General features: G+C 36.7%; 1 protein-coding gene across 2 annotated transcripts in view; it reads left to right on the forward strand.

The window, feature by feature from the left end:
* LOC126367150 (uncharacterized) overlaps nucleotides 1-27,620 on the forward strand; it is a 193,536-nt gene that overhangs the window by 56,572 nt on the left and 109,344 nt on the right. For both annotated transcript variants that reach the window (XM_050010555.1, XM_050010554.1), the window contains exon 4: nucleotides 19,384-19,492. In XM_050010555.1, the coding sequence (XP_049866512.1) occupies nucleotides 19,384-19,492 (109 nt within the window). The remainder of the gene's footprint in view (nucleotides 1-19,383; nucleotides 19,493-27,620) is intronic.

A 27,620-nucleotide genomic window follows, 5' to 3' on the forward strand; every position in this document is an offset into this window, starting at 1 on the left:
CTTGGTCCCTAACATGGCAAAATTGCTAGCATGTAATGCAGGCACTCTTACAACTTAGTCAACTTAAGTTGACCTCTACGATGCGCCCAGAATGATAGATATGATAGATAGATAGATGACACGGTTCTTTTATGTTTTTCGATTTATTATACTGATGTGTTAATTTTTCATACTTTATGCCCACATGTTGATCTACGAAATATTGCATGAACTTAAAACGAAGTTAATCTGTCCGAGTAGTATTTGAAAAAATGTCTTATAGAGTTCTATTACACAAAATTGTTGGTGCTCCCCTCGTCTATCGAAAGAAATTCGGAGCGTTTTCCATCACGCTGATTCACTGCATTCATAAAAGTTCGTTTATTTAGCGCGACCGACAATAAGCAAATTTCAGTACTGTAGGCAAAAAAGTGAATTTATTTTGAGTATAAGTTATCCACAGATATTAGAAGCTAAAATTATCCCGTCGGGTACGTAGTACATTTGATAGTGCCAATCTATACGTACCTCCGGCCAAGTAGTTAATGCTATAAATTATGTGGCAAATCTACAATAAGTCATGTCAAAATACAAAAAAGAAATACTTATATCACAGTGTACAGGGTTGCATCTCCTAAACTAGTACCAAGCGGTTGTACTACGGGTCACGCAGACGAAAAACGCTATTACATCATCTAGCGCCAAACCTTTAGATCTAAAACTGAAATGACACCATCGTATCGAAATAAGCTGCTCCACAGACAGGTTTGCTGGACAAATATCGTTTGAACAATGCAATTTGAGGTCTTCCAGCGGAGTCCGCCGGGATTACGTTATACCGCAAGAGCAAAGCACTTTGTATCCGCTTTTTGGTATAAACCGCTTATTTGGTTGTCCCATCTGTCCATTTCCGTGCACCCCATGTCACATGCATAATTATGCGAACGTTTTTCTATACAATACATATTTGGTCTAACATAGGGTAACAGAAACAAAATATTCGTGATGTACTTAAGTGTTAATTGATAGCACACCCCGGACACTTCATACAAAAAACCTCATTTTACATAGACACTACACATTCACGTTAACGTACACACCGGGTGAGAGCCTTCAGCGCTCCCCATTTGTCCGGCCAAGTAGTTAATGCCATCTGCGGCAAATCTACAATAAGTCACGTCAAAAAAAAAAAAAGTTAACGTACACGCGCGTCTGTGTGTGTGACGTTTGACGCCCTTACTATTGAATACTAAAGTAAGACCGAGGGGGGTGAGGTAAACCTAACTCAACTGCTGGTGAAGAGCGGAGAGTTGCTGTTTTATACGTAGTATTATTCCTTATTCTATGTTGACTTGCGAGCTGAGTGACTAAATGAGTAAATGTAAAGGGTTAATAATTAAATAAGTGGTAGAGCTACGTAGAATCATATGCCGACGTTTCCAATATTCATTAGTCATTCTACTGCAATTCAATTAACGAAAACTACCAAAAAAATATATTGATGGCCATTCGGACATAATTTATAGTCGCGTGTATTGACAAATTCGCAGTCTATTATTTTCAATGTCCAATGAAGGTAATTCGGACGTGGATAATAGGCGAAATTTTGTTCCATACGAGTTCAGGGATGTGTTATAATGTGACTACACAAGCTTTTAAGCCTTCCCCTGTTTTAGCATGAATGTTACTAAGTTATAAGTACTTATCTATATTGGAAATTATCTCAGAGTTATTTCAAAGCGAATGGTGCGCCAGTGTTTGTCGCCCGCGTTAACAATCAGGCTTTTGAACCGTTCCACAAATATTTTGAAGCTTTTACACCTAACTAGCTAATAATGAAGTTTCAAACCGACTTTGAATCTTATAATAGTTGGTATGAGATATAGCTTCGTCATATTTGGAGTATTAGCTGAAGCATGTGGGTTGTTTCATAACTCACAATATTATGATGTGCAAAATCTAATAATATCTTCTCTTTGTCTTATTTAAACAATCGTGAACTCAGTTATAACATCGCATTGTATTAAAAATCGAAGAATTTTAAAATACATCTAATTTTCATTTTACGTAAAAGTGGTACCAATCGCTTATTCATATATTACCGTAAAATATGGGCAGGCGTAAAAATCAGGCATATTTGACAAAAATAATGAACGATGCGTCGTCATAATATGCGCGAACTATGGCACATTCATCAATTATGACGTACATCACCATGCTACGAATAATTTCAAGGCGATGAACCTGTACTGTAAGTTTACCGTAGTGATGTAGCGACACAGATGAATAAATAGGTTGATCATTGCGACAGACGAAATCGAACGAAGGAGTTGTTGACCTAGTATATAGGTAATGTTCAGTAGTTGCTGATTTGTCGGGCGAGGAGCGAATAAAAACGAACAACACATTAATTTTCCAAAAAAACCGACAGTGATACTTATCCACTTTCTAGCGTCTGTTTCTTGCTTCCATTGTCATACAATGACGATGTGTGATGTAACTGTTGTACTCTAAACAGACATTGCGAGGAATGTGCACCGCACGCCATACGCCGCACGCCTTGCTATGATTATGCTTGCTATGATTATGCTTGCTACGAATATGAAGGTACACACATTGATTGGCGTGTGGCTCATGGCGTGCGAGGCACATGCTTTAAGATTATGCATATCCTCCAGTGCTTACCTACAATTTATCTGCTTTTCATATAAATACAATAGGGTAGTTTTAAAGCAAACATGCAATAGGGTAGTTTCCAACTAGTTAAATAAGTTACTTTTTACTAAACGTCAAAATTACTATGGAATTTGTATGAAAAAGCAACCTGTGACATCGTAGAAAAACGTGACAAAATATCGCACTTTTGACATTATTACATTTTTCTTTATTAAAATTCATAAGTAGGTTAATATAGGAGAAAGATTTTTGTCATCATTAGATCTGTCTTAATCAGAATTTCGTAATTTGTATTTGACCTAGGAAACTATCCAATTCAAGTTAGGAATGAAAATAATTAACGTGTATTGAAACAAAGCAAGCAAGTAGACAATTAAAAAGAATGGGATTTCTTTGAGATAAATTCTTAACAATGCACCAAAAGCCGACTTCTAGCCGATGCTACTCGAGTTAGCAACTTTCTTGCCTACTCAAGTTACTCGAGTTGAAATACTAGACTCGTAACATCCCTAATTGTACCAACTGTATCGGAAGTCGGTAAACGGACTCGGGCGATAGCTTAATAATTCACACAACCAACAAGAGTAATAATTCTGCTACCACTTTAGAAACCGATCGAAATTCCTAGTACAAATGGAAGGGCTCTCAGTTCGTATCTTAAGGGAATAACGGTTCACTGTTTTAGTTAGTGTTTATAATAAAACTATTAAAACAGTTTCTTGCTTGTTTTTATAATCTTATCTTCTTCTATAATGTGGGTTGTGAGCTTTTGGATGAAGTTTCATTTCTAACGTTGTAGATGTGCTTCAAAAATAAATTAATTACTTATCCACTTAGTTTGTTTCAGACCTAGTCAGATTCGATATTTTTTGCTCTACACTATACACACATTTTTTTCTTGTTACTTATTGTAGATTTGCCTCAAATGGCATTAAGTACTTGGCCGAACAAAACACAATTAAAAACACACATAAATATTCTTCTTCTGTCGTGTAGGTTTTGAGGTAAATTACCAACCTAATCAGCCCTGGTGTCAGGGTAACTATTGAGCCGCTAAAGGCCTCTGACATGGCTCATGTAACGACTACTTACTTACATCCGTAAGTTGTAACCGGGACCAACCGCTTAACGTGCCTTCCGAAGCACGGATCATTTTACTTAATAAGACTTTCTTATTTTTCTTTGGTTTTTATAATAGGTAGGTACCTTGAAGAGGCCTTTCTTCGTTTACTTATACTTAAACTCGTTATTGAAGAATATTACTATTCACTAAATGCTATTTCGTTGTTTAATATTTTTTCTTCGTTCCAGTCGGTTGTTGTGGACTGGGGGGTTAAAAAGGCCAATTTGAAGCAATTCATGTAAAAAAGTGATGTTGCTATTTGCAAGTTGTCTTTGATTACTTGTGGCTCTGCCCACCCCATTAGGGATTACGAGCGTGAGTTTATGTATGTATGCTATTTGACATTTGTTTTCATTGCGCACTTACTTTTATATGCGCTAATGTCAAGTGGAAATATTGCTTTTTTCCCTGCTATTCATAATATAAATACTTACTGAAAATACCATCATCAACTCTAAGTCCATTAACTAACCTAGTCTAGGGGCCTTACCCATTTGCAATCAGCGGTTTCCCACGATCTTTTCAGGACAGCCAACCGTGTGATGGAGAATTATCATTTTCTTCATTCACTACGTATTAAAAAAAAACGTAGAAGGATAACATAACATCACGCCTGAATCCCCGAAGGGGTAGGCAGGTGTATAGTATATACAACCCAGCAGCTAATAGGAGGCAACGCTACCCAGAAGTGTGGAAGGGCTTTTTATGATAGCTTATTAGTTTCCACTCCTGAGTACGGGCGAAGGCCTAAGGAAGGAAAGAAGAAGACATGGCAATAATGATATGAGGAGCATACACCATCATGCTGCTTAACTGTTTAGTGGAGGTATTTTAGTGTAGGAAAGGAAGCTAGTGGGCTCCAACATTAATTCTTCTGGCAACGAAACTTTGCAGTTTGATAAAGTACTTATAGTGAAATAAACGTCCTTTAGAAATATAAAAAAAAAGTTTCCGGAAGTTAGGTATTATTACGTCATCATCACCAGCCGTATGACGCCCACTGCTGGGCATAGGCCTCTCGACGATCGGTCCTGCGCTGCCCGCATCCAGCGGCTTCCCGCGACCTTCACCAGATCGTCGGTCCACCTTGTAGCGGGCCTACCCACTGAGCGTCGTCCGACACGTGGTCGCCACTCCAGAACGTATTATTACGTAAAGTCATAAATTGTTTATATATTTCTTTCGAAAAATCCTCCTACTCCTATACTAACCTAGCAAAACTTCAGCGACTGAGGATTTAATGTTGGGGTCATCATACAAAAAATTGCTTCATTATCTAGTGTAGGCAAACTTAGTCTAACCGAGCCATTTGCCTGAATTTTCAAGCTGCACGACACGGTTTAATGGATAATCACCATTCCTAATAATAGGAAAAAACAATTTCATACCAACCAGACTGTATTGAATTAACAATTTTCGTTCAATAGAAAACATTTTAGTAAATGCGATTTCACATTGTGGATTTTATTTAAATCAGTACAAAATTATAAAGCTTATAAATACTTATTCAGAAATGTTCATTTCTATTATAAAACCCGTAACTCATAATTTATACAAAATTGTTTTCCAGTCGTCTTTGTAAATGTATTCACAATCTGATCCCTGAAAACAAACTTAGGAAATCCGGTACACTGGGATAGGAAAATTTTAATATAGTCTCAACTGTATATAATAAGGTTTCATATTAGAAGAGTAATTAAATTTAAACTTTCGTCAAACACACTAATAAATATAGGAAATTAAAATGGATCCGCGTCGTGTGCGCTTTTGTAGAAAAGTTGGATTAGTTAGTATTCCTACAAGCATTTTTGATTTTTTATTACATTTTCTACTATATTGTGGGTGGTACTTTCTAGTAAGTAGTTTTTATTCTTCATAATTTAATAGCCATACAGTCGTACATAACTAGCACCCTGTTACTACGTTTATTCAAAGATTTTTCGATTGAATGATTTTGAATATCTACTGAAGTCGAAAATTCATTAAATCCAGGATGATAATCTGACCGCATTCTACGTCTATCTATTCACTTTCATGATTCAATCAATTTTGTCTAAATCGATAAGTTTGATTTATTCCCTGACATGCGTGCCATGTGATTGTGTTCGTATTTTGACAGATGACATGAACTATTTGGGTTCACATCAGTTCACATCGACAAAATTACATAATTATATCGTCAGAATCGATAAAATGACCGTGACAAAATTTTATTCCGTTGCGCATGTTAGCTCTACTGGACGCCATGTTCTGTCATATGAGATAAAAATGGTGTAAAAGATTTAATAATGTTCCCGAAAAACGCCTACCTGTTTCTTTGCACAGTGAAGTGGGTATAAAGCTGATATACGTATTACATACGCACAGCTAATTCGAGTTTGTGTAACGAGGCAAAAGACAAGCAAACACGGCGAGAAGAGGGTGTGGAGGGTGTAAGCCGTCAACCACACGTGTGTGGTAAGGCTCTGTATACCGAACCAATCCACGTCACGTAACGCTGTAATCAGGACAAACCACTAATCCGGTATTCGCCGTATGTTTATGAATAAAATATGCAAGTTCTAATCTAAAGCAGATAAGAGACAAAATAATAATGATAGGTATGCTTTATCTATAATCCAGCAGCATTATAAACAAAAAATGTTTTATATTATCGAGATAAATAATAAACTGTATATGATGGTGATAACTATTGCGGTGCCATTATATTTTTAAGCGTTCTCCCACCAACATAAAATGTTATTGAACATAGTACTCTAATTTAAACATAAATAGAAGAAATAAACTTAGAAATAGAATACTTATTGTGAAAGTTCATCGTCGTGTTAAGCGTACCTAACTGTGTATATAGCTGCCCACGTCAGAAGTCGTAAGGGTAATAAATTAATGGTTACTCGAATAAAAAGGGACAATAATAAAAAAAAGGTTAATAACATTTCTATTTAAGTTGGATGGGGCGTGGATTCGTCTGTTGCGGCCTACCCACGCAACGTTCAAGAAGCATTTTAATTTGAAAAATGTCAAGAGAATAATTGCAGAGGACGAGAATGAAACTTTTTTTTAATTTTAAGTAAAGTAAATAACTAAGCAGTAGGTAGCGGATTATAATTTCTACTATCTTACAAAGTAAACAAAACTCCACTGATAAAATGTGTGCGACGTCAGCAAATACTATTTTCTGATTTAAACTACAACGAACGACACAACTTTCGAAATGGTAACTTTTAAAACTTTATACATTTAAAACACAATCTCAAATTCTCAACTTTAAATAATACTTTGTATCTAAACAAACAAAAATAATACATTTTATAGAACACGAAACACCACACGCCATTAAAACTTATAAAAGCTCAGAATATTATGTGTTATCAAACGTTTCTATCTTCACTTCCACTATTATTGTTTGACACAAATTATGTGTATTTTGTTTATAACACATTAACTAAATGGAACCATTTGATCGGATATTTAAGCCGTGGTTTGACATTTTTGGGTTTATTATAGTTTCAGCTTTAACTGGAAAAATGAAAGCGCTGTCCAATATTATTGGTCATGCTATCGTGTTCCATCGACGCCTCAAACATACGTGTGAAAACCTAACAGTACACGGGCCCAGCTTCTTTGTCCGCAAAGATGTGCATTTCATTTACAAGTTGATTTATTTCATCATTTACGTGCAAGTGTGGATGGCAGCAGTTGTGACTATAATGAAGTACTATAACCATTACCAGCAGAACACCATACGGTTCACGACACGCACCGACTACTTAGACTGGAACACTACATTTCCTTCGGTTACTGTTTGCGAAGTCTCCAACTTTGATAAAGTAGCTGCTCTAAGCCAATCCGTTGAAAACGGGAAGAAACTCGAACAATTCTTCGGAGAAATCGCTTTCTTCTCCGGCACTTGCTACAGCTGTCTATCAATATGCGAAAGAGATGTTGAATGCCCGAAGAATCTCACGGCACTAAGTTCTTACTACCGCACGCAATGCAACAGAATATTCATACTATGCCGGTGGAATGACGAACCAATAAACTGTTGCAAACACTTCAAGCCCATAGAAACAGAATACGGCTTATGTTTTTCAATAAATAACGCTCATTCTCAAGGAAAAAAAGTTTCAACTTATGTCGCTGCTAATCGACAGCAAATGGGATCTTTAGAACTTACTACGTCTCAAGATTACGAAGCGTTTTTACACTCTTCTGAGGACATACCGTTTTGGAACATGGAGTACGACAGACGTATCAGAGTTACTTATGGATCGGAAGCGACAATTATGTTTTCTATCATGGACATAGTGAATGAACCAGAAGTATCAATGATTGCCCCAGAAGTTCGTCAATGCAGATTTTCACACGAAGTTCCCGATAAGTTTTTAGCCTATAAATATTACAGTTACTCTGTATGCATCACACAATGTCGCATTGACGCTCAGTTAAAATTTTGCAACTGTACTCATTATCAATCGCCCAGCGTCTACAAAGATCGTTACTGTGATATAGAAGGACTGAAATGTTTGACAAATAATTATCAAACCCTGCGGAAATTAAGAGTGCCTGATTTGAATGACACAAGTATTGAATGTGACTGTTTACCATCTTGTACGGAGCCAGATTACAATGTAGTAGCAAAGAAACTGCAGGAGCCCAAAAAAGACCAAGAGAGAGGAGGGTTTGCACTTTTCAAACTGGCTAACAAACCATATCAACGGCTGACTAGACAAGTGGCTCGAACTCCGTTGGATCTAGTCGTCGCTATGGGGAATTGCTTCAGTCTTTGTTTCGGGGGTTCTCTTCTTTCGATTGCTGAAATTGCGTACTACCTCTGTTTTAAAAGGTGGAAGTATACAAAAGGGAATTAACAAAAGCCCCATGAGGACCAACCAACTTGATTTTAGTTTGGCACTGAATAAAAATTGAATTAAGAGAAATTTGGCGTTGCTCTCTTGACTTTCGTAAGGCGCAGTTGGCAAATCCATTTGTCTAGGTCACGTCGTCTGTAACTAGTTTCTTCAAATAGAGACTCAACATGTGCGGCTAACAGTCTTACAACGCGAAGATAGTTATTTGCAAGTCTGTTTGTGCAACTGATGTTGGCTATCACTTTTGTACAATTTTCTTTGTTGGCACAGTACATTGGCTTTAGTACCTCTATATGAATGTTTTATTCAAAGAAATCCTTACCTTCAGCACAAAGTAAATTACAAGCCTACTTGCTTGGAAACATCAAAGGAGAAGAATTATAATTCTGATCTATTCTATCCAAACAAGCCAAGAGCAATTCATCTGAAGCATGAATGTCAGGTTTAAATCTAAATATTGCTTTATTTATGGAAACAGGTTTGCTTTTACGTTAGATTTGATTTGATTTGTACCATTTTAGGCCTAAATATACAAAGAGGTATTGATGATTCTAGCAATAAGTACGTCAGTTTAAACCTTTTATTTTTATAGGTAATACATTTTGGTTCATCCATGTCACAGTCGATAATTGTTATTGACTTTACAATGGACCAGATGGATTATAAAGCTTTAGTACTCAATATCGCCAGCCATACACGAGGCCACTAATGGCTTAATAATATCCTGACACCATTGTTGATGAGGTCGGACATCCACCCCACAACCCACATGATGGAAGTGTTCCGTGATCTTATATATGTATGTATGTTGTGTTACGATATTAGTGTTCGTCACCGTTAAAATATAGTTCATAGTTTACTTACATTAAATTAAAAACATAAACACATACGTTGAATGTCTCTCTCGTCTCGTAGGTCAGCTGGAAGAAATCGTTTTGTTTAGAGATAAGCTTACCTGTACTATCTGTTTTCGTTGTACGTTCCTTGTGTCTGTTTTATTGCTGCGTACATCATAATCATCAATTTAAGAGCGTCGCTCTTGTCGGTGCAACATTTTCCATGCTACTTTTTTAGGGAAAAATAGGGCAATGGTTTCCCTCTGGCCTTCTGCCCCGCAGTACTCTGTGTGACGCAAGTGGGATGGCGCCTAGAGTAGTCTATTACAAAGCTATACTAGGACTTCTGTCCTCCGCCTCTAAATAGTACAAATAAATAAATTAACATAAACAGCCTATACACATCCCAGTGCTGGGCACGGGCCTCCCTTCAATCAACCGGAGTACATTAAATTATTGAATTGATTTTAAGTAATCTATCTTCATTTTAGTACTTAGGGCGCTTATAGATGAACGACGATACTACACACTGTCGTCGACACGTGGAACCATAAAAATTTTGGCAAAAATTGGTTACATAACCAAAAAAAAATAGAACCTGTTCCGTATTATCAGCACCATAATATGAACATAAGCCCACATAAAACTTGAATGTAATAGCCCACCAATTTCCCTACAAAATTGATAGTCTAATACCGAAGTCAATTATAATGCTCATCTACTATATCCCTTAGCAAGCGTAAATTTTTCATAAAAAATCTGGAAAATTAAAAGCATGTTATGAACAGCTTTTAATCATACTTATTTTTTATGGGTTGTATATTTTGTTTTTCCGCGCCATGTTCTTATAGGGTAAGGAAAAATCTTCTTTTTTATTAATTCTTGTACGGGAAAAGTACAATGAACAAGTATGCAAGTACACACATTAATCACAGTTTTTGTCTTACCGTAAAATTTGTATAGGTCTTTCTCGATATACAATGTATAATATTGATTTTTTACGTCAGCAATCTTAATTTTTTTCTTCTTAATATTAGGCATACCGATTATTCCAGGATTCCCTTTATGTACCTTACATCGATTTTTTTCCTTATTTAAGTAATACCTTTTCCTTTATATTCTCACTCTCTCGCCTCTATAAGCATTACAACTTTAGACTTCGCAATCATTATTATATACCTCTTAAAAAGGTTGAGTATAAAAATATTCTTTTGAAAAATCGTAAAAGGAATCGTTCCATTCATTAAGGTTGTTAAAAGGTTCAGTAATCCCAGGCACATGTGTCCTCGAGACATTTTATGAGTACAAAGAATTATAATTTTACGTAGGTCCGTAATTTGGAATGTCTAATAGATGTTTTTTAATTCTACACAATGTCATCCAAAGAATATTTATGTATAAAGTGAAAAAGCGATGAGCAAATTAACCATTGATTTAATATTAAAGTACATCGAGAATCGAGATACAATGTGCTTCAAAATCCCGATGTGACGTCAGTCGTTCATTGAACATAATTAGATAACACACACAGTTGGACTGACCTCACCATAGAGGAGCAAATGATACCATTACCCTACCTCCTTTAGTTGTTTGAAGAAATATGAAAATTCTTAATTTTAGGTATGAATTGATATGTAATGGATTAATGCTCCAAATCCAGTGATGTGCCGTTCTTGAGAATGTTCCCAAACTGGAAATGTTCCCAAACTGGGAATGGTCCCAAACTGGGAATGGTCCCAAACTGGGTATGGTCCCAAACTGGGTATGGTCCCAAACTGGGAATGGTTCCAAACTGGAAATGTTCCCAAACTGGGAATGGTCCCAAACTGGGATTTTTCCCAAACTGGGAATGGTCCCAAACTGGTAATGGTCCCAAACTGGGAATGGTCCCAAACTGGGAATTTTCCCAAACTGGGAATGTTCCCAAACTGGGAATGGTCCCAAACTGGGAATTTTCCTAAACTGGGAATGGTCCCAAACTGGGAATGTTCCCAAACTGGGAATGTTCTTAAACTGGGAACTCTTTAATAGTAAGTACAGGATGGTTTTCTTTTTCCAACTGTTCTTTCTTGCACTCTGGTCTTATCTACTTAGGAGCAAGGCTCATGTAAAAGCTCTTTTTACATGAGCCTTGCTCCTTATTACTGCCGGGAACATTCCTGGGAAGTGCACATCACAGTCCATGTTGCCTCCAGACGAAGAAGTGAGTTTTAACGTACACGGCTTGTCTGTTAATGGGATATCACATAAAAACTTGTATATGTCGTGTGAAAAGAAAGACTAACAATCTGTTTGTCCCTTGCTGTGTCAAAGCCAAACTGTTTATATTGGGGTTACCAATATAGGTTAAAAAGGATCGTCGAAATAAAGTATGTTATTTCTTCAACAATTGAGTAGACAGAAGAATAACATAACAAAAGCTCACGACTATATATAATAAGTACCCGCACCTCACCGAGCTTACTGTTCATAAAGCAAAACGGACCTCCGCGGACCGTTATTGTTAGAGCAACGACACAACAATACACAGACAAGAATGAATATTTATTTTTCTATATGGACTAAACGAAACAAAGACATTAGAAAGTATTAAATAACTATAAAAAGTCTGCAAGGAGGTGAGATGTAAGCTCATCGGAGGCGATGCCACAATGTCGTGAGTGTCGTATCAATGTATGTGGATTCCCTTTGAATTTTCAATTTCGCCGGTTTATCCCGCTTCGTACTCGAAAGACCTCTTTATTTACGAATACGTATACAAACATGTTCACTCAATTCGATGTGTTGTCAATAATGTAAATCCGTTCCAAACGAGATGTCTATCTTCTTATGATTATAAATGAAATAACTGAAAATTATGATATATTTTTTCTGCTCGTTTTGTTTTTAGTACGACTACTAAACTGACTTTGAGACTTAGTTTCTCTTAGGAACTAACTTAGTATTAAATCTTATATCATTTGAGATTAGGTCAAAAGTAATATGAACCGGAAATTGGTATTCGAAATTGAATCGTTTGTAGATAATGTGTTATGTAAGTATATTTTTTTAATCATAGGCGATATAATAATATATCGAAAGCGTCTTCTAAGATTGAACACAACTTGCGGGCAAAGAAGACTAATAGGTATGTGACGTGACTCGCTTCGCGCGTGGCGTTTACTTAGTTTTAAAGCTAATATATGGCGAAAGAATAGGATTAAGTTCATGCTCATGCTAGTCTAGCTTGCATATTAACACCTATATGTAGGTAAAACCTTTGTAAACCAAACATTATTGGAAGATGAAGAAAATAAAGTAATTACGTATAATCAGTCAAATATACTTACAAAGCCACGCAAAGGTATTATGACGGAAGGAAGAAAAACACTTCTTCCGTCGTGTGGGTTGTGAGGTAGATTACCAACCCCATCAATCCTGGTGTCAGGGTTACTATTGAGCCGCCAAAGGCCCCTAACATGGCTCATGTAATGACTACGAACTTACATCAGTAAGTAACCGTTATCAACGGCTTAACGTGCCTTCCGTAGCATGGAAAAACACTGAAGATATAATAAAGGTTAAAATAAATGTAAGTAAATACAAGTAATGAAAATACCGTAATTTCAGGAGCGTCAGTGAAATCTCTGAACTTTTGTAAATTCAAGATTGCGTGCATACCCAGGACAGTACATAGGACAAAAATGAAGGAAATGTACAAGACCAGTCTTGTATAATATAAGAAACAAGAATAAACACAGTTAAAAACAATAAATCAAAAATGTAATCGGTTGAAAAATACACTTATCACCAAAATTAAACTTTTCCTTCGTTGGAGTCTACACGTGCGAGATTGATGTAAAGAATTACAATACGTTAAAAAAGTGTCAGTTTTTAAGTTACTTAACTGTTACAAATGGGTGGATCAACGGCGAGACGTGCCCTGTCTCCCCTTAGTCGCAACCACTCGCATCTCGATGACATTCATCTTGATTACCAACTCGAGAGATGTTTAGCGAAAACATCTTGAAAATAAATTAAAAAATGCAGTCTTTTTATCGAGGCACGAGCCTAATAAAATGGTGATGAGTAAGCATATTAGGTACAATGTTGCGCAGTGAATTGACTAAACAAAAATGTGTGGACCATTCGGACATAATTATTATTATTATTGCGTATGGCAGACAAAAATAAAATATCCTGCGTGGATCAAATATCCAGCTTAAGCTCCCTTAACCAAGTCTCTGCTGCATCCGTCACACAATGCAGCTCGGCTATACCACCTGGGAACTGGTGCAGAGGGCACTCGTTCACTATGTGAGATATGGTTTGACATAATAATAAAAACTGCTGACGTACCTAAGGAAGGTAGCCTTAGATCAGCACACAGTCTGAAGTCAATTATGCAAACTCCAGTTACGTTTGCGGCTAATTATATTTCAGCAGAAATTAATTTAACCACAGCCACATAACCCGTACGTAAGCTCACAACTTCATGATAACTTGTTACATGTTACTGCGATTTACATCGAAGTAAGCATATAGAAAGCTTGACTGACTGATACGATCCAGCCGGTTTCAGCTATTGTGACTGCTTCAACTCCGAAGTTCATGTGTTCGCATGTGGCTTATAGCCAATCTTGTTGGGTAAGATCGTCACACACTGCGTGCATGTGAACTAGTGAACACACCATATAAATAAGTTATTGATACATACTTACTAAACAGACATTTTCTATCATTGCACTTTTGATACTACGAGATGATAGGATGATAGAAGTGAAAAAAGTCACACACACAAAAGTGACAGGCAGTCGCTTCTGTAAAAAACCAGACCTATCAAATCTTCGGGTTAATTAAACGGACCCTGTAAAACGGGATAATTCTAGGGAGATGATGATGATGATGAGAAGTGAAAAAAATACAGTTAAGTAACTTACATAGATTCTTCGAATTCGAAATGATGGAACCACGTAATCGGATAGCATTTTAGATTAGGTACAAAAGACAAAAATATAAAAGTTATACACTTTTTTAAGTCACTTAAGTGATGTTAGTAATATAATTATTATGTTTAAGTTTACTCAATACTTGTGTTACCGTACGATGTCTTTCCCGCGAACGAAGTCACAGACACTCGCTACTTAGTATTAATTAAAGTCATTACTTTTGTGGTATACTGTAACGAAAGACGATGACCTTTCTGTCTGTGTCGAGACTTTGGTTCCATTATTCATGCGAACTTCTACGTATATATTTTAAAATAACCTAACTTTACACCTTTTTAATATTTTCTTTAGAGCTATCTTGTTCAGTATAAGTGCAGCTTGGATTCTGTGCAAAGTGGCACAGTAGAAAAGTGAAAAGAAATATTGAATTGACATTTTAATAAATGTGAAACGAAAATATCCATAAATCAAGAAAAAAGCCATAAAATATCGATATATTTTCAATAAATAATCGATAATTATCGTCGATATTTTAAATCTTGATATATCGATAATCGATATTTTTTTCCGGATATCAAATTCGATTTTTTTTTATAAGCTCCTGTTCGACTTCAGTTCTCGATTAGGGCCGCGTTTAAAAACCAAGTCAATTATTACCAGACAGTAGTTTGTTTCAGTCACACATTAATGTTTTGCATAAAGCTATCCTTCACTTTACCCTTTACCGAGGGAATTTAACTTGCTTTGCTTGCGAACGCGACCTAAAAAGAGAGCAATGAATGAATGAGTAAATCGGCTGTATAGTTTCTGCTCCCTTTGCTTGCCTATAAGTTTTATAACATAAATGACTAAAATTTATTGACTTTTGTTTGACAAGACAATTTGAACTTAAACTTTGGCCTAATATGCCAAGCATCTTCCGTGTCGTCAGAAAGGCTTGCGTCTGTTATTAACTTGGCAGTGCCAGACAATAGAAGCAGATTGACAGGGGAGCACATAAAACAAAGAGTGCTTCTCATGTCGATATCTGACAATTATTGGTTTGACTAAATGATTATATTGTAATGTTTTGAAATGAAACTACATGACTACCAATTCGTATTTAATTTTCGATACCTACTACACTACACTATACTTTGACAATGTGCAAATATTTCGATATATATCGATAAATATCGATATATCAAAATATCGATTTTTTTTACACGATATATATCGATACTTTAAAATAATATCGATATATCAAATATCGATATATTTTTTTCATTTGCCCATCCCTACGTACTGGTCTAATTGATAACTTCCTTCTTTTTGGAAGTTGGTTAAAAATGAAAGTAGTAAGTATGCGAAGTTGGAGCTTCGAGTCTCAAGTAGGTACCTAATATTTCATTGAAACCCACGATGGAGTTAATACCTATAATAATAATACAGAGAAAAGGAAAGCAGAGAAATATTAAGTTGACGTTTTAATATGAAATGGTACTTGTAAAAATCTTCTTAGCGAGGGAAATATCCCTCAGAACAAAAGGGCTCACCTGGTTTCTTAGCAAAGGGAAGTGATCATTGGTTCTTTTAAAAACCTCTTCGAAACCTCATAACATTGTGTATTACCACATGTCACTCCCATATAAAAGGACGTACCTACTTACATAGATATTACATATTACATGTAATAAGTTTTGTTTGGCCAAGTAGTTAAAGGCATCTGCGGCAAATCTACAATAAGTCACGTCAAAAAAAAGAGAGACATGTGGTGTAAAAGACGATATAGTGACTAAGATTGAGAACGTAATGTTAAGTTGGCTTGGATACAGATTGGATGAAGGATAATAGGATTACGAAAGTAGTACCTATATAAAGCTAAGGTTGGTGGTAGGGCTGGTAGAGGAAGACCTAGAAGGACGTACATTGACCAAATTGGAGATGTCCTTAGAAAAGGTTCAGTATGGCGGCTGAACTACGGCGTGTATGAAACGATTGATGAATGTGGAGGAAGCAAGAGAAGTATGTCAGGATCGAAGCAAACCGAATTCCATAGTCTATGCTTTATTGCCATACGTTATGCTTTATTATTATATGGTAAAGACCTCGATGGTCCAAATGGTCATATTTCATGAAATAGCCACATTTCTAGGCATAAGCTTCCCTTTGCAGCTTCACCTTCACTCCCTTTCACCGACAGATCTTCCGTAGCTAGTACAAAATCCATTACTGACCTTACTAGGTTCGCTTTAAGTCGTAAATCCACAGGACGATGAAATCATTACCCTTCCTAAGCATCGCCGTAGTCTATTAAAAAGAACGTTTTAAAAATAAATTACGCTCCGAGAGGCTAAAACGCGTGCTCATGCTTCATCTAAGTAATTCTGCAACATCTGATATAAAATTACGACGTGTTAATACATTTACCATGCCACGTGCCGCGTAAATTGCTTAACTCAAATGAAAAACCTTTAAGTCAATTTAAACTGACTTCACTGGTAGCAAATTGTACTCTAATGAGACCCACTAACCTAGAATATTGTATACACAAATAAAATATAAAAGCGTGATGAAAGTAATTTAAAAGTTCCCCAAAACATGCGTGAGCCTATCAGTGGCGCGGCCAATAAAGGGTTATGGGCGTTCTTAAACATAATTGCTTTCAGGGACAGTGATAAATTATATTAACATATTTGTGGAAACAGGGATTGTCTCTACTTACTGCGTGAAAAAAGAGTAAGTACAGCGCAAGCACTCGTGTACATTTTCTAAGACATGCAAAATGTTAATAGTAGGTAAGTAAAAACATAAGATTGAAATATGAATCTATCCGTTTGATATGGACAAGCATGACCAATTTAAGGAATACAGAAATGTTTGTTGTTGTGTCATTGGTCGCTTTGAAAACCGTCACAAGCGTAATACAGCGTTAAATTCAATTATTTCAAATTAAACACGCAAATGAAGCTGACGTAAAACAATTCGACTAATAAGTACATAACTTTGGCGTTCGGTGAAGGTTTTCCGCTTGAGTGTAATTCTTTAGAAGTACGGCTAGAAGTGGAGTGTGCTAAACTATTCATAAGATTTCGATCTGGCGTTCGGGACCGACGCCCGCGCTGAACTTGGCCAAACAACTCCAAACTTCGGTTTATTTTTTCATGAATTCCCCGGGACTTGCCTTCTTTTTATTAAAGTTTAAAACGGTTTTAAAATATTAGCCCTGATTCACTTTTAATAAGACGTTTAAGAATTGATAATAAGCGTGATAATGTTATTTGTAAGTAACACATGTAAGTAATGTTGGTATATTACACTTTCAAGACGATGTCCCGATTCTTAAGTGTCATACCATTACGAATGAAAGGTCACCGACCCGTAATCTGTGTCCGTGAAAGTGTTAATTATAATGTAAGCCTTTCCCAACTCTCAATAAAATCCTATTACCGTCCTTTCATCAACCCTGGTTTTTCCGATTGCGATCACTGAACGATATACTTATCTACTAACCCCCAATCAAATGCCCCGAATATTGTCAGTTCTTTGACACGATTCTTGCACAGATATACAGACTGATGCCCTCGCCTATCCTGTTATTCTACCCAACGCCACTTTTTATCTATTATTCCTGTCCCTTTTTTGACAAAAACGGCACTTTGTTATATCAGTTGCATAATTCATGAAAGCAGCGCTGAAACAAGCCCACGGAGAAATGGTGTTTGATATTCAATTATGCTGTGTTGTTGTATAATTTCTCAATAATTATTCAAAAATAAAGTTTTTTCGGAAAATTTTCTATTTCCGAGTACCTACTTACAGATAGTTATTCACCAACACGTGGCGTACAAAATGCAAATTTGAGGGAAAGACTGTCTTGTCATGTTGGCGACATTTTGTTAGTCAAACTGTGTGGATAGCATTTCAAACTTTGAAAACCTTCTTAATCAGTAAAGCAATCGCATGATATTGGTACCTATTAGTACACAAACATTTAACTTTGTTGTTAACACGTGTTTTATTTTCATTGCTAGTGTGTTTGTAAAATGTCTTTAGAGGTTTTGCTAAAGTGAAACTTTTTTAAAGACATTGTAGGTACATATGTTTTTTATTCAGCAAAAAGTTGAGTGTGAAATGCCCTAAAACACTGAATCTTTTATCTACCCCAGAAAACAATACCTTTAGGGTGAAGTTACCCAAAAGTATCTGAACCTGAACGTTTGATTTATCAACCAAGGCACGTACAAGTCTCATTTCGAAAGTTAAGGCCATTATCATTAAAGGGATGTTCTCTAAACTTTCACGGGAAGTTTCGAGGTGTAAAAAGCGCTTAATTAGGGGTGGGGCGCGCCCACAACCTGTCTAATTAACTTCCGACGTATCGAGGGACCGCCGATAACACGGCAGCTCTTTTCGCAACTAATAACGTGCCGATGGCTTTTTAATGTTGTTTCAAATACGTTATTTCTCGTTCAAAGTCTGATACAGAGAGTAAAGTGGATAAAATGATCCTTCACTTAACAGCTATATGACTGCAATCATATATTCATATATATTCTAATTTAAGACATCAATTCTAAACAATGTTTTTATTCTTATACTTACTGAAATCATTCTTAACTTCAGTAACATTAAGTTTAAGTTAAAATTATGTAACTTCACAGATACCTAAATTCGATAACGCTTCATGAATTTTGTAAGAACCGGACGTAGCCGTAGTGATCATTTAATATTCTTTCAAATCAAATCAGACCAAACTACTTGCCGGAAAAATAGGGCAAACAAAACTTCATTAAAGTATAGTAAAAGTTTTAATATTTTGAACTTTTTAACCTACTTTTAGATTCTCATTTTATATTAGTAGGTGTATTGTTATTTATCAAGTGTATTATAAAAATATATTTTAAAGCATTCAATTAACTAAAAAAAAAAAAAAAAAAACTTATCGTACAGCGGCAGCATTTTTGAATTAATTATCTTTTTTATTACAGTGGCTGACTTCACGACGCAGCTGTCACAAGTGTACGAGCGGCACTCGGCTGAGCTGCAAGTACTCGTTGCTAACTTCAGGAAGCGGAGCAGCGAGCTGAGAAAAGAGAGGTAAGTTCGTCTACTCTCATTGATTTGACTGATGAAATGAATAATTTCATTGATGGCCGTAACGGAGGGCTCTATATTAGAGCTAGAAGCTAAAGAGCAAGAAAGGAATAGAATATAGAGTCTCAAGATAATGAACTCCTTTCTAGCACCAATATAATGTAATCATAATTATAACTGTAATTATTTTTGCAGACATTGGTGCTAATTCCTGTAAATACCATCTAATTTTATTTTAAGTTATATCTGTCATTTTCTTATCCGCCGAAAAGGAAAGGGACGGGTAATCGACAAGCATAAAATTTATGGAACACACGTCAATTTTAAGTACAAATCTAAACCAACCGTCTAAAAATTTTACATCCGTCAATAACCCGACACAGTTAAGTAGACAGCACGTCAAACGGATTGCATACCAGCGACGTACCTTTTGATTCGCCCGGGTTATTCATTCATTCACTCATTCTTCCTAAAATTAAGAGCTGTGAATCATCCGTCCCTTTCCTTTTCGACGGATATGAAAATGACGGATATAACTTTAAATAAAATTAGGCGGTGTCTGCAGGAATCGGGGCCAATATCTATTTATAATGAATTTGTATACAATATTATAGGAATATACAAAATTTTGTGGTTAAAACAACCTGATACAGAATACATAATAAAGAGTTAATAATGATTACAATAAAATCGTCTTCCACAACAAAGAAATAAATAAAAACCTAGCCTCATAGCTTTTAACGTGAATACATTTAGATCACGTCAGATACTGGGTGACACCGTGTCACTACAAAAATCGTGACATAACGTTCTCATGACGTCACAAATCCTTTCAATTAGGGTGACAACACATACGTCTGTCTTTGTATTTGGAGTGTAGGTATTATTGTTAAGCCACAAAATATAATCATACCTATCACTGTGTCACTGTGGCGAATCGTATATCCACATCAAGTCATCGTTTCGTATCGACAGCGTATGACGAACGCGTATCATTGCCGCGTCGGTGATACGGGCAAACTTAGTCAGGTTAGCGAGAATGACATTTCGCCGACACGAATAGCAGCGTTGCGGCGTCGCAACGCATGTATGTATTAGCTCCCTAACTCGGAAACTAAAAGCCCTGCGGGGATAACAGTCACGTCGGCGTATAGTTCTGTTTCACATGAACTTTGGTGTTTATGTATTCACATCCCTAGACTGTGAATCCCACAGTCACAGCACTCACAGCAGATTCATTATTTTGCAAGTTTCTAATAAATACAGAAAGTATACAAATATTACCTAACTTTTTATTAAATTGAGTGACCTTGGTTTATTATACGATTTCGGAGGAAATGCTGTGACAGAACAGACTGTAGGTAATGGGGTAGCCACGGATGACCCGTACTCTGGTGCCGTCGTCGATACACGACATTTGACGCTTATGGCATTAACAAATGAGAAACGCTAAGGGGTTTCACTCAGTACAAAATCAGGCAAAGGGTTGCTTTTTAAATTACCTGCTTAGGCCTACGATACCAATCCACGGTACGTACAGGCATGTGACGAAGGTAGCCACTTACCACCAGATTTCCCTTAAGCCTGTTTGCCCTCCTATATTATGTAAGTATCAAAGTGTCGTAAGAAGTTACGTCGAACCTCGATTTGCCCCTTCCTTCGACCTCGCATTAGCCGCACTTAGTGTCCCTTCTATCCTATATGTAAGTGACATTATAAAAAGATAATTCGACCAACATCTAAGAATGTGTGTGTACCGAAAATCATTTATATTATTTATAAGATATCATTGTCTCAATTAGACTTACGTAACTATACAGGAAATACGTGGGTAGTTCATAATAACATTTGTTCATGATCAATAATCTAATATTACCACATATAGGTACCTAGTTATGTAGTAACAACATATATTACATGATAAGTAACAGAAACATCTTGGATTTTAAATACACGAAGGATCTTCTTCTTTGCGTGGTTATAAGGTAAATGACCGAGCTCATCAACCCTAGTGTCAGGATTACTAATGCAAAATAAATGGGATAACTTTTCCCACTGAGATACAATTATAAATATAGCATATATTTGCAAGATTAATTCTAAATCCGAAACATCTAGTAAATCTCTTCTTTCGGTGTCATCTCCTAACAGACGTTGGCGACCATTACGGCGAGCTTTACTTTGTCCACAGCCGAACGATATAGGGATCTAGTGCTCAATCCGTACCACCCACGGAAATTCCTAAGCCAAGATATCTTCCATCGGCCCGGTCTACGGCGTCCTTGGATTTTCCCCTGGATTATCAATTGAACAAGTCTAGCAAATCTCGGATGTAACGAAAATATTGTTTACCTCCTTCTTCTATCGTGTGGGTTGCGACGTAGATTACCAAATCCATCAACCCTGGTGTCAGGGTTACTATTGAGCTGCCAAAGGCCCCTGACAAGGCTCATGTAACGACTACTAACTTACATTAGTAAGTAGTAACCGGGACCAATGGCTTAACGTGGACCAATGGCCTTCCTAACAAGAATCATCTTTCTTTCGGACAATCAGGTGATCAGCCTGCGCGCCTGTAATGTCCTATAACCAAACTAGGGATCAATATTGTTTACCGAAAGAAAGTTTATCTTCAAAGTAGGAAAAGTTGTGCAAATGATGAAACTTTTGCAATGATTCCTCCGTATTCAAGAAATCTACGGAACCATATCGTATGCTTAGGCGCGTCGAAAATCCGATTATCCCTGCTTATTTTGTACGTGTCACTGAATTATTTACCTTACTTATCTACTCGTCACACTTCGTTGGATTTACGCTAGTTCCCTGTTAAAGCCTACATGCAATAACAGACCGTACAGGCGCAAATCAAAGTCTTCTTATACTCTCCTCCTCGGTTTAATGGTAGGGTTTTTGTTCACGATCCATAGGTCGCGGATTCAAATTTCCGTGGGGACATATTACAAAAATCACTTTGTGATCCCCCTAGTTTGGTTAGGATATTAAAGGCTGATAACCCGATTTTCCGAAAGTAAAATGAGGGTCGATGACGTGATGAGGGTTGGTAATCCACTTCACAACCCACAGGATAGAAGAAAATCGAAGTTACATGGATAGGCATGATGTTGGAACCACTCTCTCAGTAAAATAAAAATAGGAAATACTATTTAGTAATTATTAAACCTACACACACGTACGTACTCAAAGTTACAATTATTATTTTAGGCCTGAATCCAGCGCAGGCCTAAACCAATGATTAACAAATTTGTTTTCGAATTCATATTTGAATCATAAATGAATATCATGTGCTCAGCGGTGATAGAAACATCGTGAGGAAACCCACATTCTCGAAAAATACATTTTCGGAGGATTGTGAGCTAATCTGTTGAGCTGGTTTTACCTTCGCGGTTTGGAAGGTGAGACAGGCAGTCGCTTCTGTAAAAAACCAGACCTGTCAAATCTTCAGGTTAGGTAAGCGGGCCATGTGAAAAACGGGATAATGCTAGGGAGATGATGACATGTAGATACTTAAAGTTACACGCAAAACTACTGAAATTCGTTTCTAAACGGAACCAAAACTTAAATACTGATATAAGAAAGATTTAATCTTCATTTGGTGTTCCGAATGTAGGCGTGATTGCTGTGAAATATTTACAAGGCTTAGGGAAATTCCGGACACGTACTATCAGAATTAGATTTCGAGTTAAAACTAAACGAAATAGACTTCGTCCCTTTAAGCTTTTCGTTTTTGATTTAGTGTTTAGGCATAAACAATAATACTAGGCTTAGAAAGGACATTTCTAATCTCGGTGGCTCAAGCAATGAAATAAATAGTAATATTCATAATATTGTAGTAGGCTGAGCTGTAGGCCATCTACGGGGTCCACAGGTGGCGGATAGTGGAACGGCCATCAGATATGATGGTTAGCTGCGAATATAAAAATAAGCAGTCCCCAACCAAACAGCGACAGGATTAGCAGAACGTAGTGGGTAGCTCACTGTGACGGGCTAACCTATAAAATGCTACTTAGATTCTATGACGATCTTGTGACGTAGCGAGTAGGCGCCGCTACTGCAAAAGCGCACCCCTATTGCCGGACAGCAGCGGTATCAGTACTGGTTTGAGGCCGAGGAAATGGATTCTGGTAGGGCTCTAGCTAGAACATCACCGATTGAGAAATTGGTCGGTGTACTACGGAACGGAAGGCGATTGGGGCAACCACCGTTCTACACGCCCTTTCTATGGAGTAATGCCGATTACTCCACCGACAAGAGCGCAGCTTTTAAATAAAGAGAGAGATTCATAATATTATCTCTCTCAATTGGCTCTACGTCTTTCTCCTCTGATATCTTGCGAATATCATGCACATGAGAACATCCTGCCAATGTTTGCTTTAAATTACTTTTTTATAACAAGCGCCGTACAACTGTCCTTTATTGAAAAATGTAATTTCAGTTCTGAATGTAACATAAATAATGTTCTCATCATCTTCTTAGCGTTACGCCGTTTTTTACAGGGTCCGCTCACCAATCTAAATTATGTGCAGAACGCAAAAAATATGTTTAAAATGTGCACGTGTGTTATATTGAAACAGAATAAAGTACTTTGTCTCTCCTCGAAGACCGGAAAAAATACATCATTCTTGCAATATATGCAATAATCGGCTTTTAAAATATAAGATTATAGCCCTTGGTCCGTATGCCATTTTCTTTTCAGACTGTATTTTTTTTATTGAAAATTCAACGCAAGTCGTCGCTTTTTACGTGCACTTAATCCATGATAAAACCCTCAAATTTATTTCTAAAAACAATATCCAAGAAAAAGAAATGACAGCCTCTGTGGTCTAGTGGTTAGAGCGTTAGGTTCACGATCTGGGGGTCCGGGTTCGTTTCCCGATGCGCGGTGGGGACATTATTGAAATCACTTTGTGAGATTTTCCGTTGTTTATAAGGACTTTGCTGGGTTGAATCACCTGATTATCCGAAAAAGTAAAATGATTCCATGCTTCGTAGGGCACGTTAGGCCGTTGGTCCCGGCTATTAGCCATAAAAACACCTCCACCAATCCGCAGTGAAGCAGCGTGGTGGAGTTGGCCCCATACCATTGGTTGATTGAGGGGTGACCTGTGCCCAAAGGTGGGACGTATTTATGTATTATGTTAAAATAAATAGAGGACGTTGGCGTCAAAAACGGATTGTTAAATACGTACATACACTACAGGTCAAATTGATAACTTCCCAGACCAACTGATTTCGGATATACCTACCTAACTAGATATAGAAAAATAATAATTGATTAAGATGAAAGCAAAAGCATTTTCTTTAATACATTAGCAAGACTCATTCCTTCTGATTCGTTCTCAAATCTGAGTAATCAGAGCACAATAAAACAATTTAACTGCCACGAAGAAAGCTCAGTTAACTGCACAATTACCTACGGATGAATAAAATAACCCTCTTACTGGATGAGGGCAATTGTTGCACAATAAAAACTCTGAAAGAATGAAAATTGGCTCACAATACAAAAGGAGAGTTCAGTATTACAATATCTTTTGCATTCACTTGCAGCAGCCTCTTCATAATGTTCTACATAAAAGGATTTAATTTAATCTTAACTTATTCTCCTACCACAAAGGATTTCTATTAGAATACTCTAACGCTTTACTAATCTTCTCTGTATAACATTAAATAAGCAATCTTTGTGCTACATTTTTTCTCTTTTACCTTGGAATTTGTAACTTTACAGCATGTTGTGATGCACTTATTATTATGTCATAATTCTAAAATGTTACCCTCACGAGACCACTAAACTCCGCCAGTGTACCTTTTGTAATAAAATAATTTATGAAACCTATCTCGCTGGTAATAAAATTTTCGTCATTCCTCTAGCGGTCCCCGGGAAAATTGTCTAAAATTACAAGTGTAGGTGTGGCATTCTTGGCAGTTTTTTGCTCTCACTTTCCGTAGTAGACTGTGATATTATTTATAAAACAACTAAATTTTATATTTAAAGCGTAGTCTAATAAAGCCAACTTCCTAATAAGCCGGTTCCAGTTATAGTAACATATTATACCTCCGTGGCTCAAGTGACCATACAATTCAAATACATAATGCCTTTCGTGTTAAAAGCCAATCAAACAGGCGTCCTATTGTTATTATTATATCATTGAATTTGAATAAACCATAATCACTATACATAACTAATTCATTATAACTATTCGATAACAAAACATAAGGTCGATTTGTCAATAGTTACGACGTATAATTAAGGACAAGTTTAGAAAATACACCAATTTCCCTGTATCAATAGTCTAGCTACACATACTGGAAAACATGTAAATGTATTTTCTCACATAAACACAAATAATTCAGAACTAGCAACCCTTTATTTGTTTTGGGATTAAAACGGTATCATAACACCCCACTATCACCGAAACTACCCCCTTGTTTTGAAACTGTACCGATCTTATTTACTTATACTACCTACGGGCATCAAAAATTCAAATTCTATCTGTATTTCGCACATACGAATTCGTTCCTGACCTTCTTTTTCATAGTTATAATACTCCCAGGGCCTCTAAAAAATTTTTCATGGTCCTATAACCATAGACGAAAATAAAAAAAATATAATATTGTGTGCTTGTAGGCGCTCGGTGGCGTAGCGGTTAACTCGCTCGGTCTGCGATTGTTGAAGTAAAGCAACTTTCGCAAAGGCCGGACATAGGATGGGTGACCACAAAAAAAAACAAAGTTTTCATCTCCGAGCTTCAGAAGGCACGTTAAGCCGTTGGTCCTGGCTGCATTAGCAGTTGTTAATAACCATCAATCCGCACTGGGCCCGCATGATGGTTTAAGGCCCGATCTCCCTATCCATCCATAGGGAAGGCCCGTGCCCCAGCAGTGGAGACGTTAATGGGCTGATGATGATGATGCATGTTATAGACATAATTATCAAAGTCGAGATTTGTCGACTTCTGATTCTACCTACAACAATAAAAGCAACAGTTTATACCTCTATATTAGGGTGCTCCTACACTAGCGAGCATTTGCTGGTAATGTAACGTTTATGATTCATATTTAAGAATTACATTACACATTGCCACCCTGACTGACGAGCATTCGCCAATAATGAACGTGTGTGTGTGTCATGTGATTTCAGATCCTATTTAGTGCATTGTCTGTCTGTAATATTTTCATACAACTTATAGTTCAAATCAATGCGCACTATTGGTAACACGCAGAGCATCGTACGGTTTAAATCGAATCTGTAATGCTATATGACAAGCGAATGCTGAATATATTGTATCATTAAGTGTAATGTTCGAATTAGTATCATTAACACTATAATGCTCGGTTCTCCTCCGTGACTGATATAATACTTGAATCTATACCTTTACATTACAGGTGAATAATCGCCGGTGAAGTAGCACCTTTATTATCTCTAAACAACACTATTTCTTAATCACATACTTACGTCAAGAAAGCAGAATAGCATATAACGAGACGCAAATCTACATAAATAGAAAAGTAAAATCTATCTAACTATCCAGTATCTAAATACTAATATTTTATGTAAGTAGTATTTCGGATTCCCCAAAATACACCGTGTCAGTTTCTCAGGCAGGTATTAAAGTTTACACAGACTAAGACCTAATGAGGACATTCAATATGAATTAGCTGTTAGGGATTTACCTTTGTTTCTTTGAAGTTTACCACTCTGTGTTCACAGAGGCATTAGTGTAAACCGTCGTAGTTTAGTACGCTTATATTGTGACTGTTAATAACACAAAATTAACAGTAATATTAGTGATAGGTACAAATACACATTCATGTCCCCTGGGACCAGGCATGTTGTCTCAATTATTTTACCGAGTGAGAGAGCTCTCCATATTTTTCTAGGTACCTTTATCTTTAAGAAGCTACGTAAATAAAAAAGACAAAAAATATAACAGTCATGTCAGCCAACCTCAAAGACAATAAAATAATGTAAACCAAAGTGTCAATCGTGACGCAAGAAATGAACCAGATGAATTTGCCAACGACGAGTCGTTTCATATAGTAGTAAACACAGCAAAATACAAAAAGCAAAAGACTTAAATAAATGATTAGTAAGTAACAGGAGAAAACATATGTA

The sequence above is a fragment of the Pectinophora gossypiella genome, chromosome 5 (assembly GCF_024362695.1).
Source record: "Pectinophora gossypiella chromosome 5, ilPecGoss1.1, whole genome shotgun sequence".
Taxonomy (NCBI): Eukaryota; Metazoa; Arthropoda; class Insecta; order Lepidoptera; family Gelechiidae; genus Pectinophora; species Pectinophora gossypiella.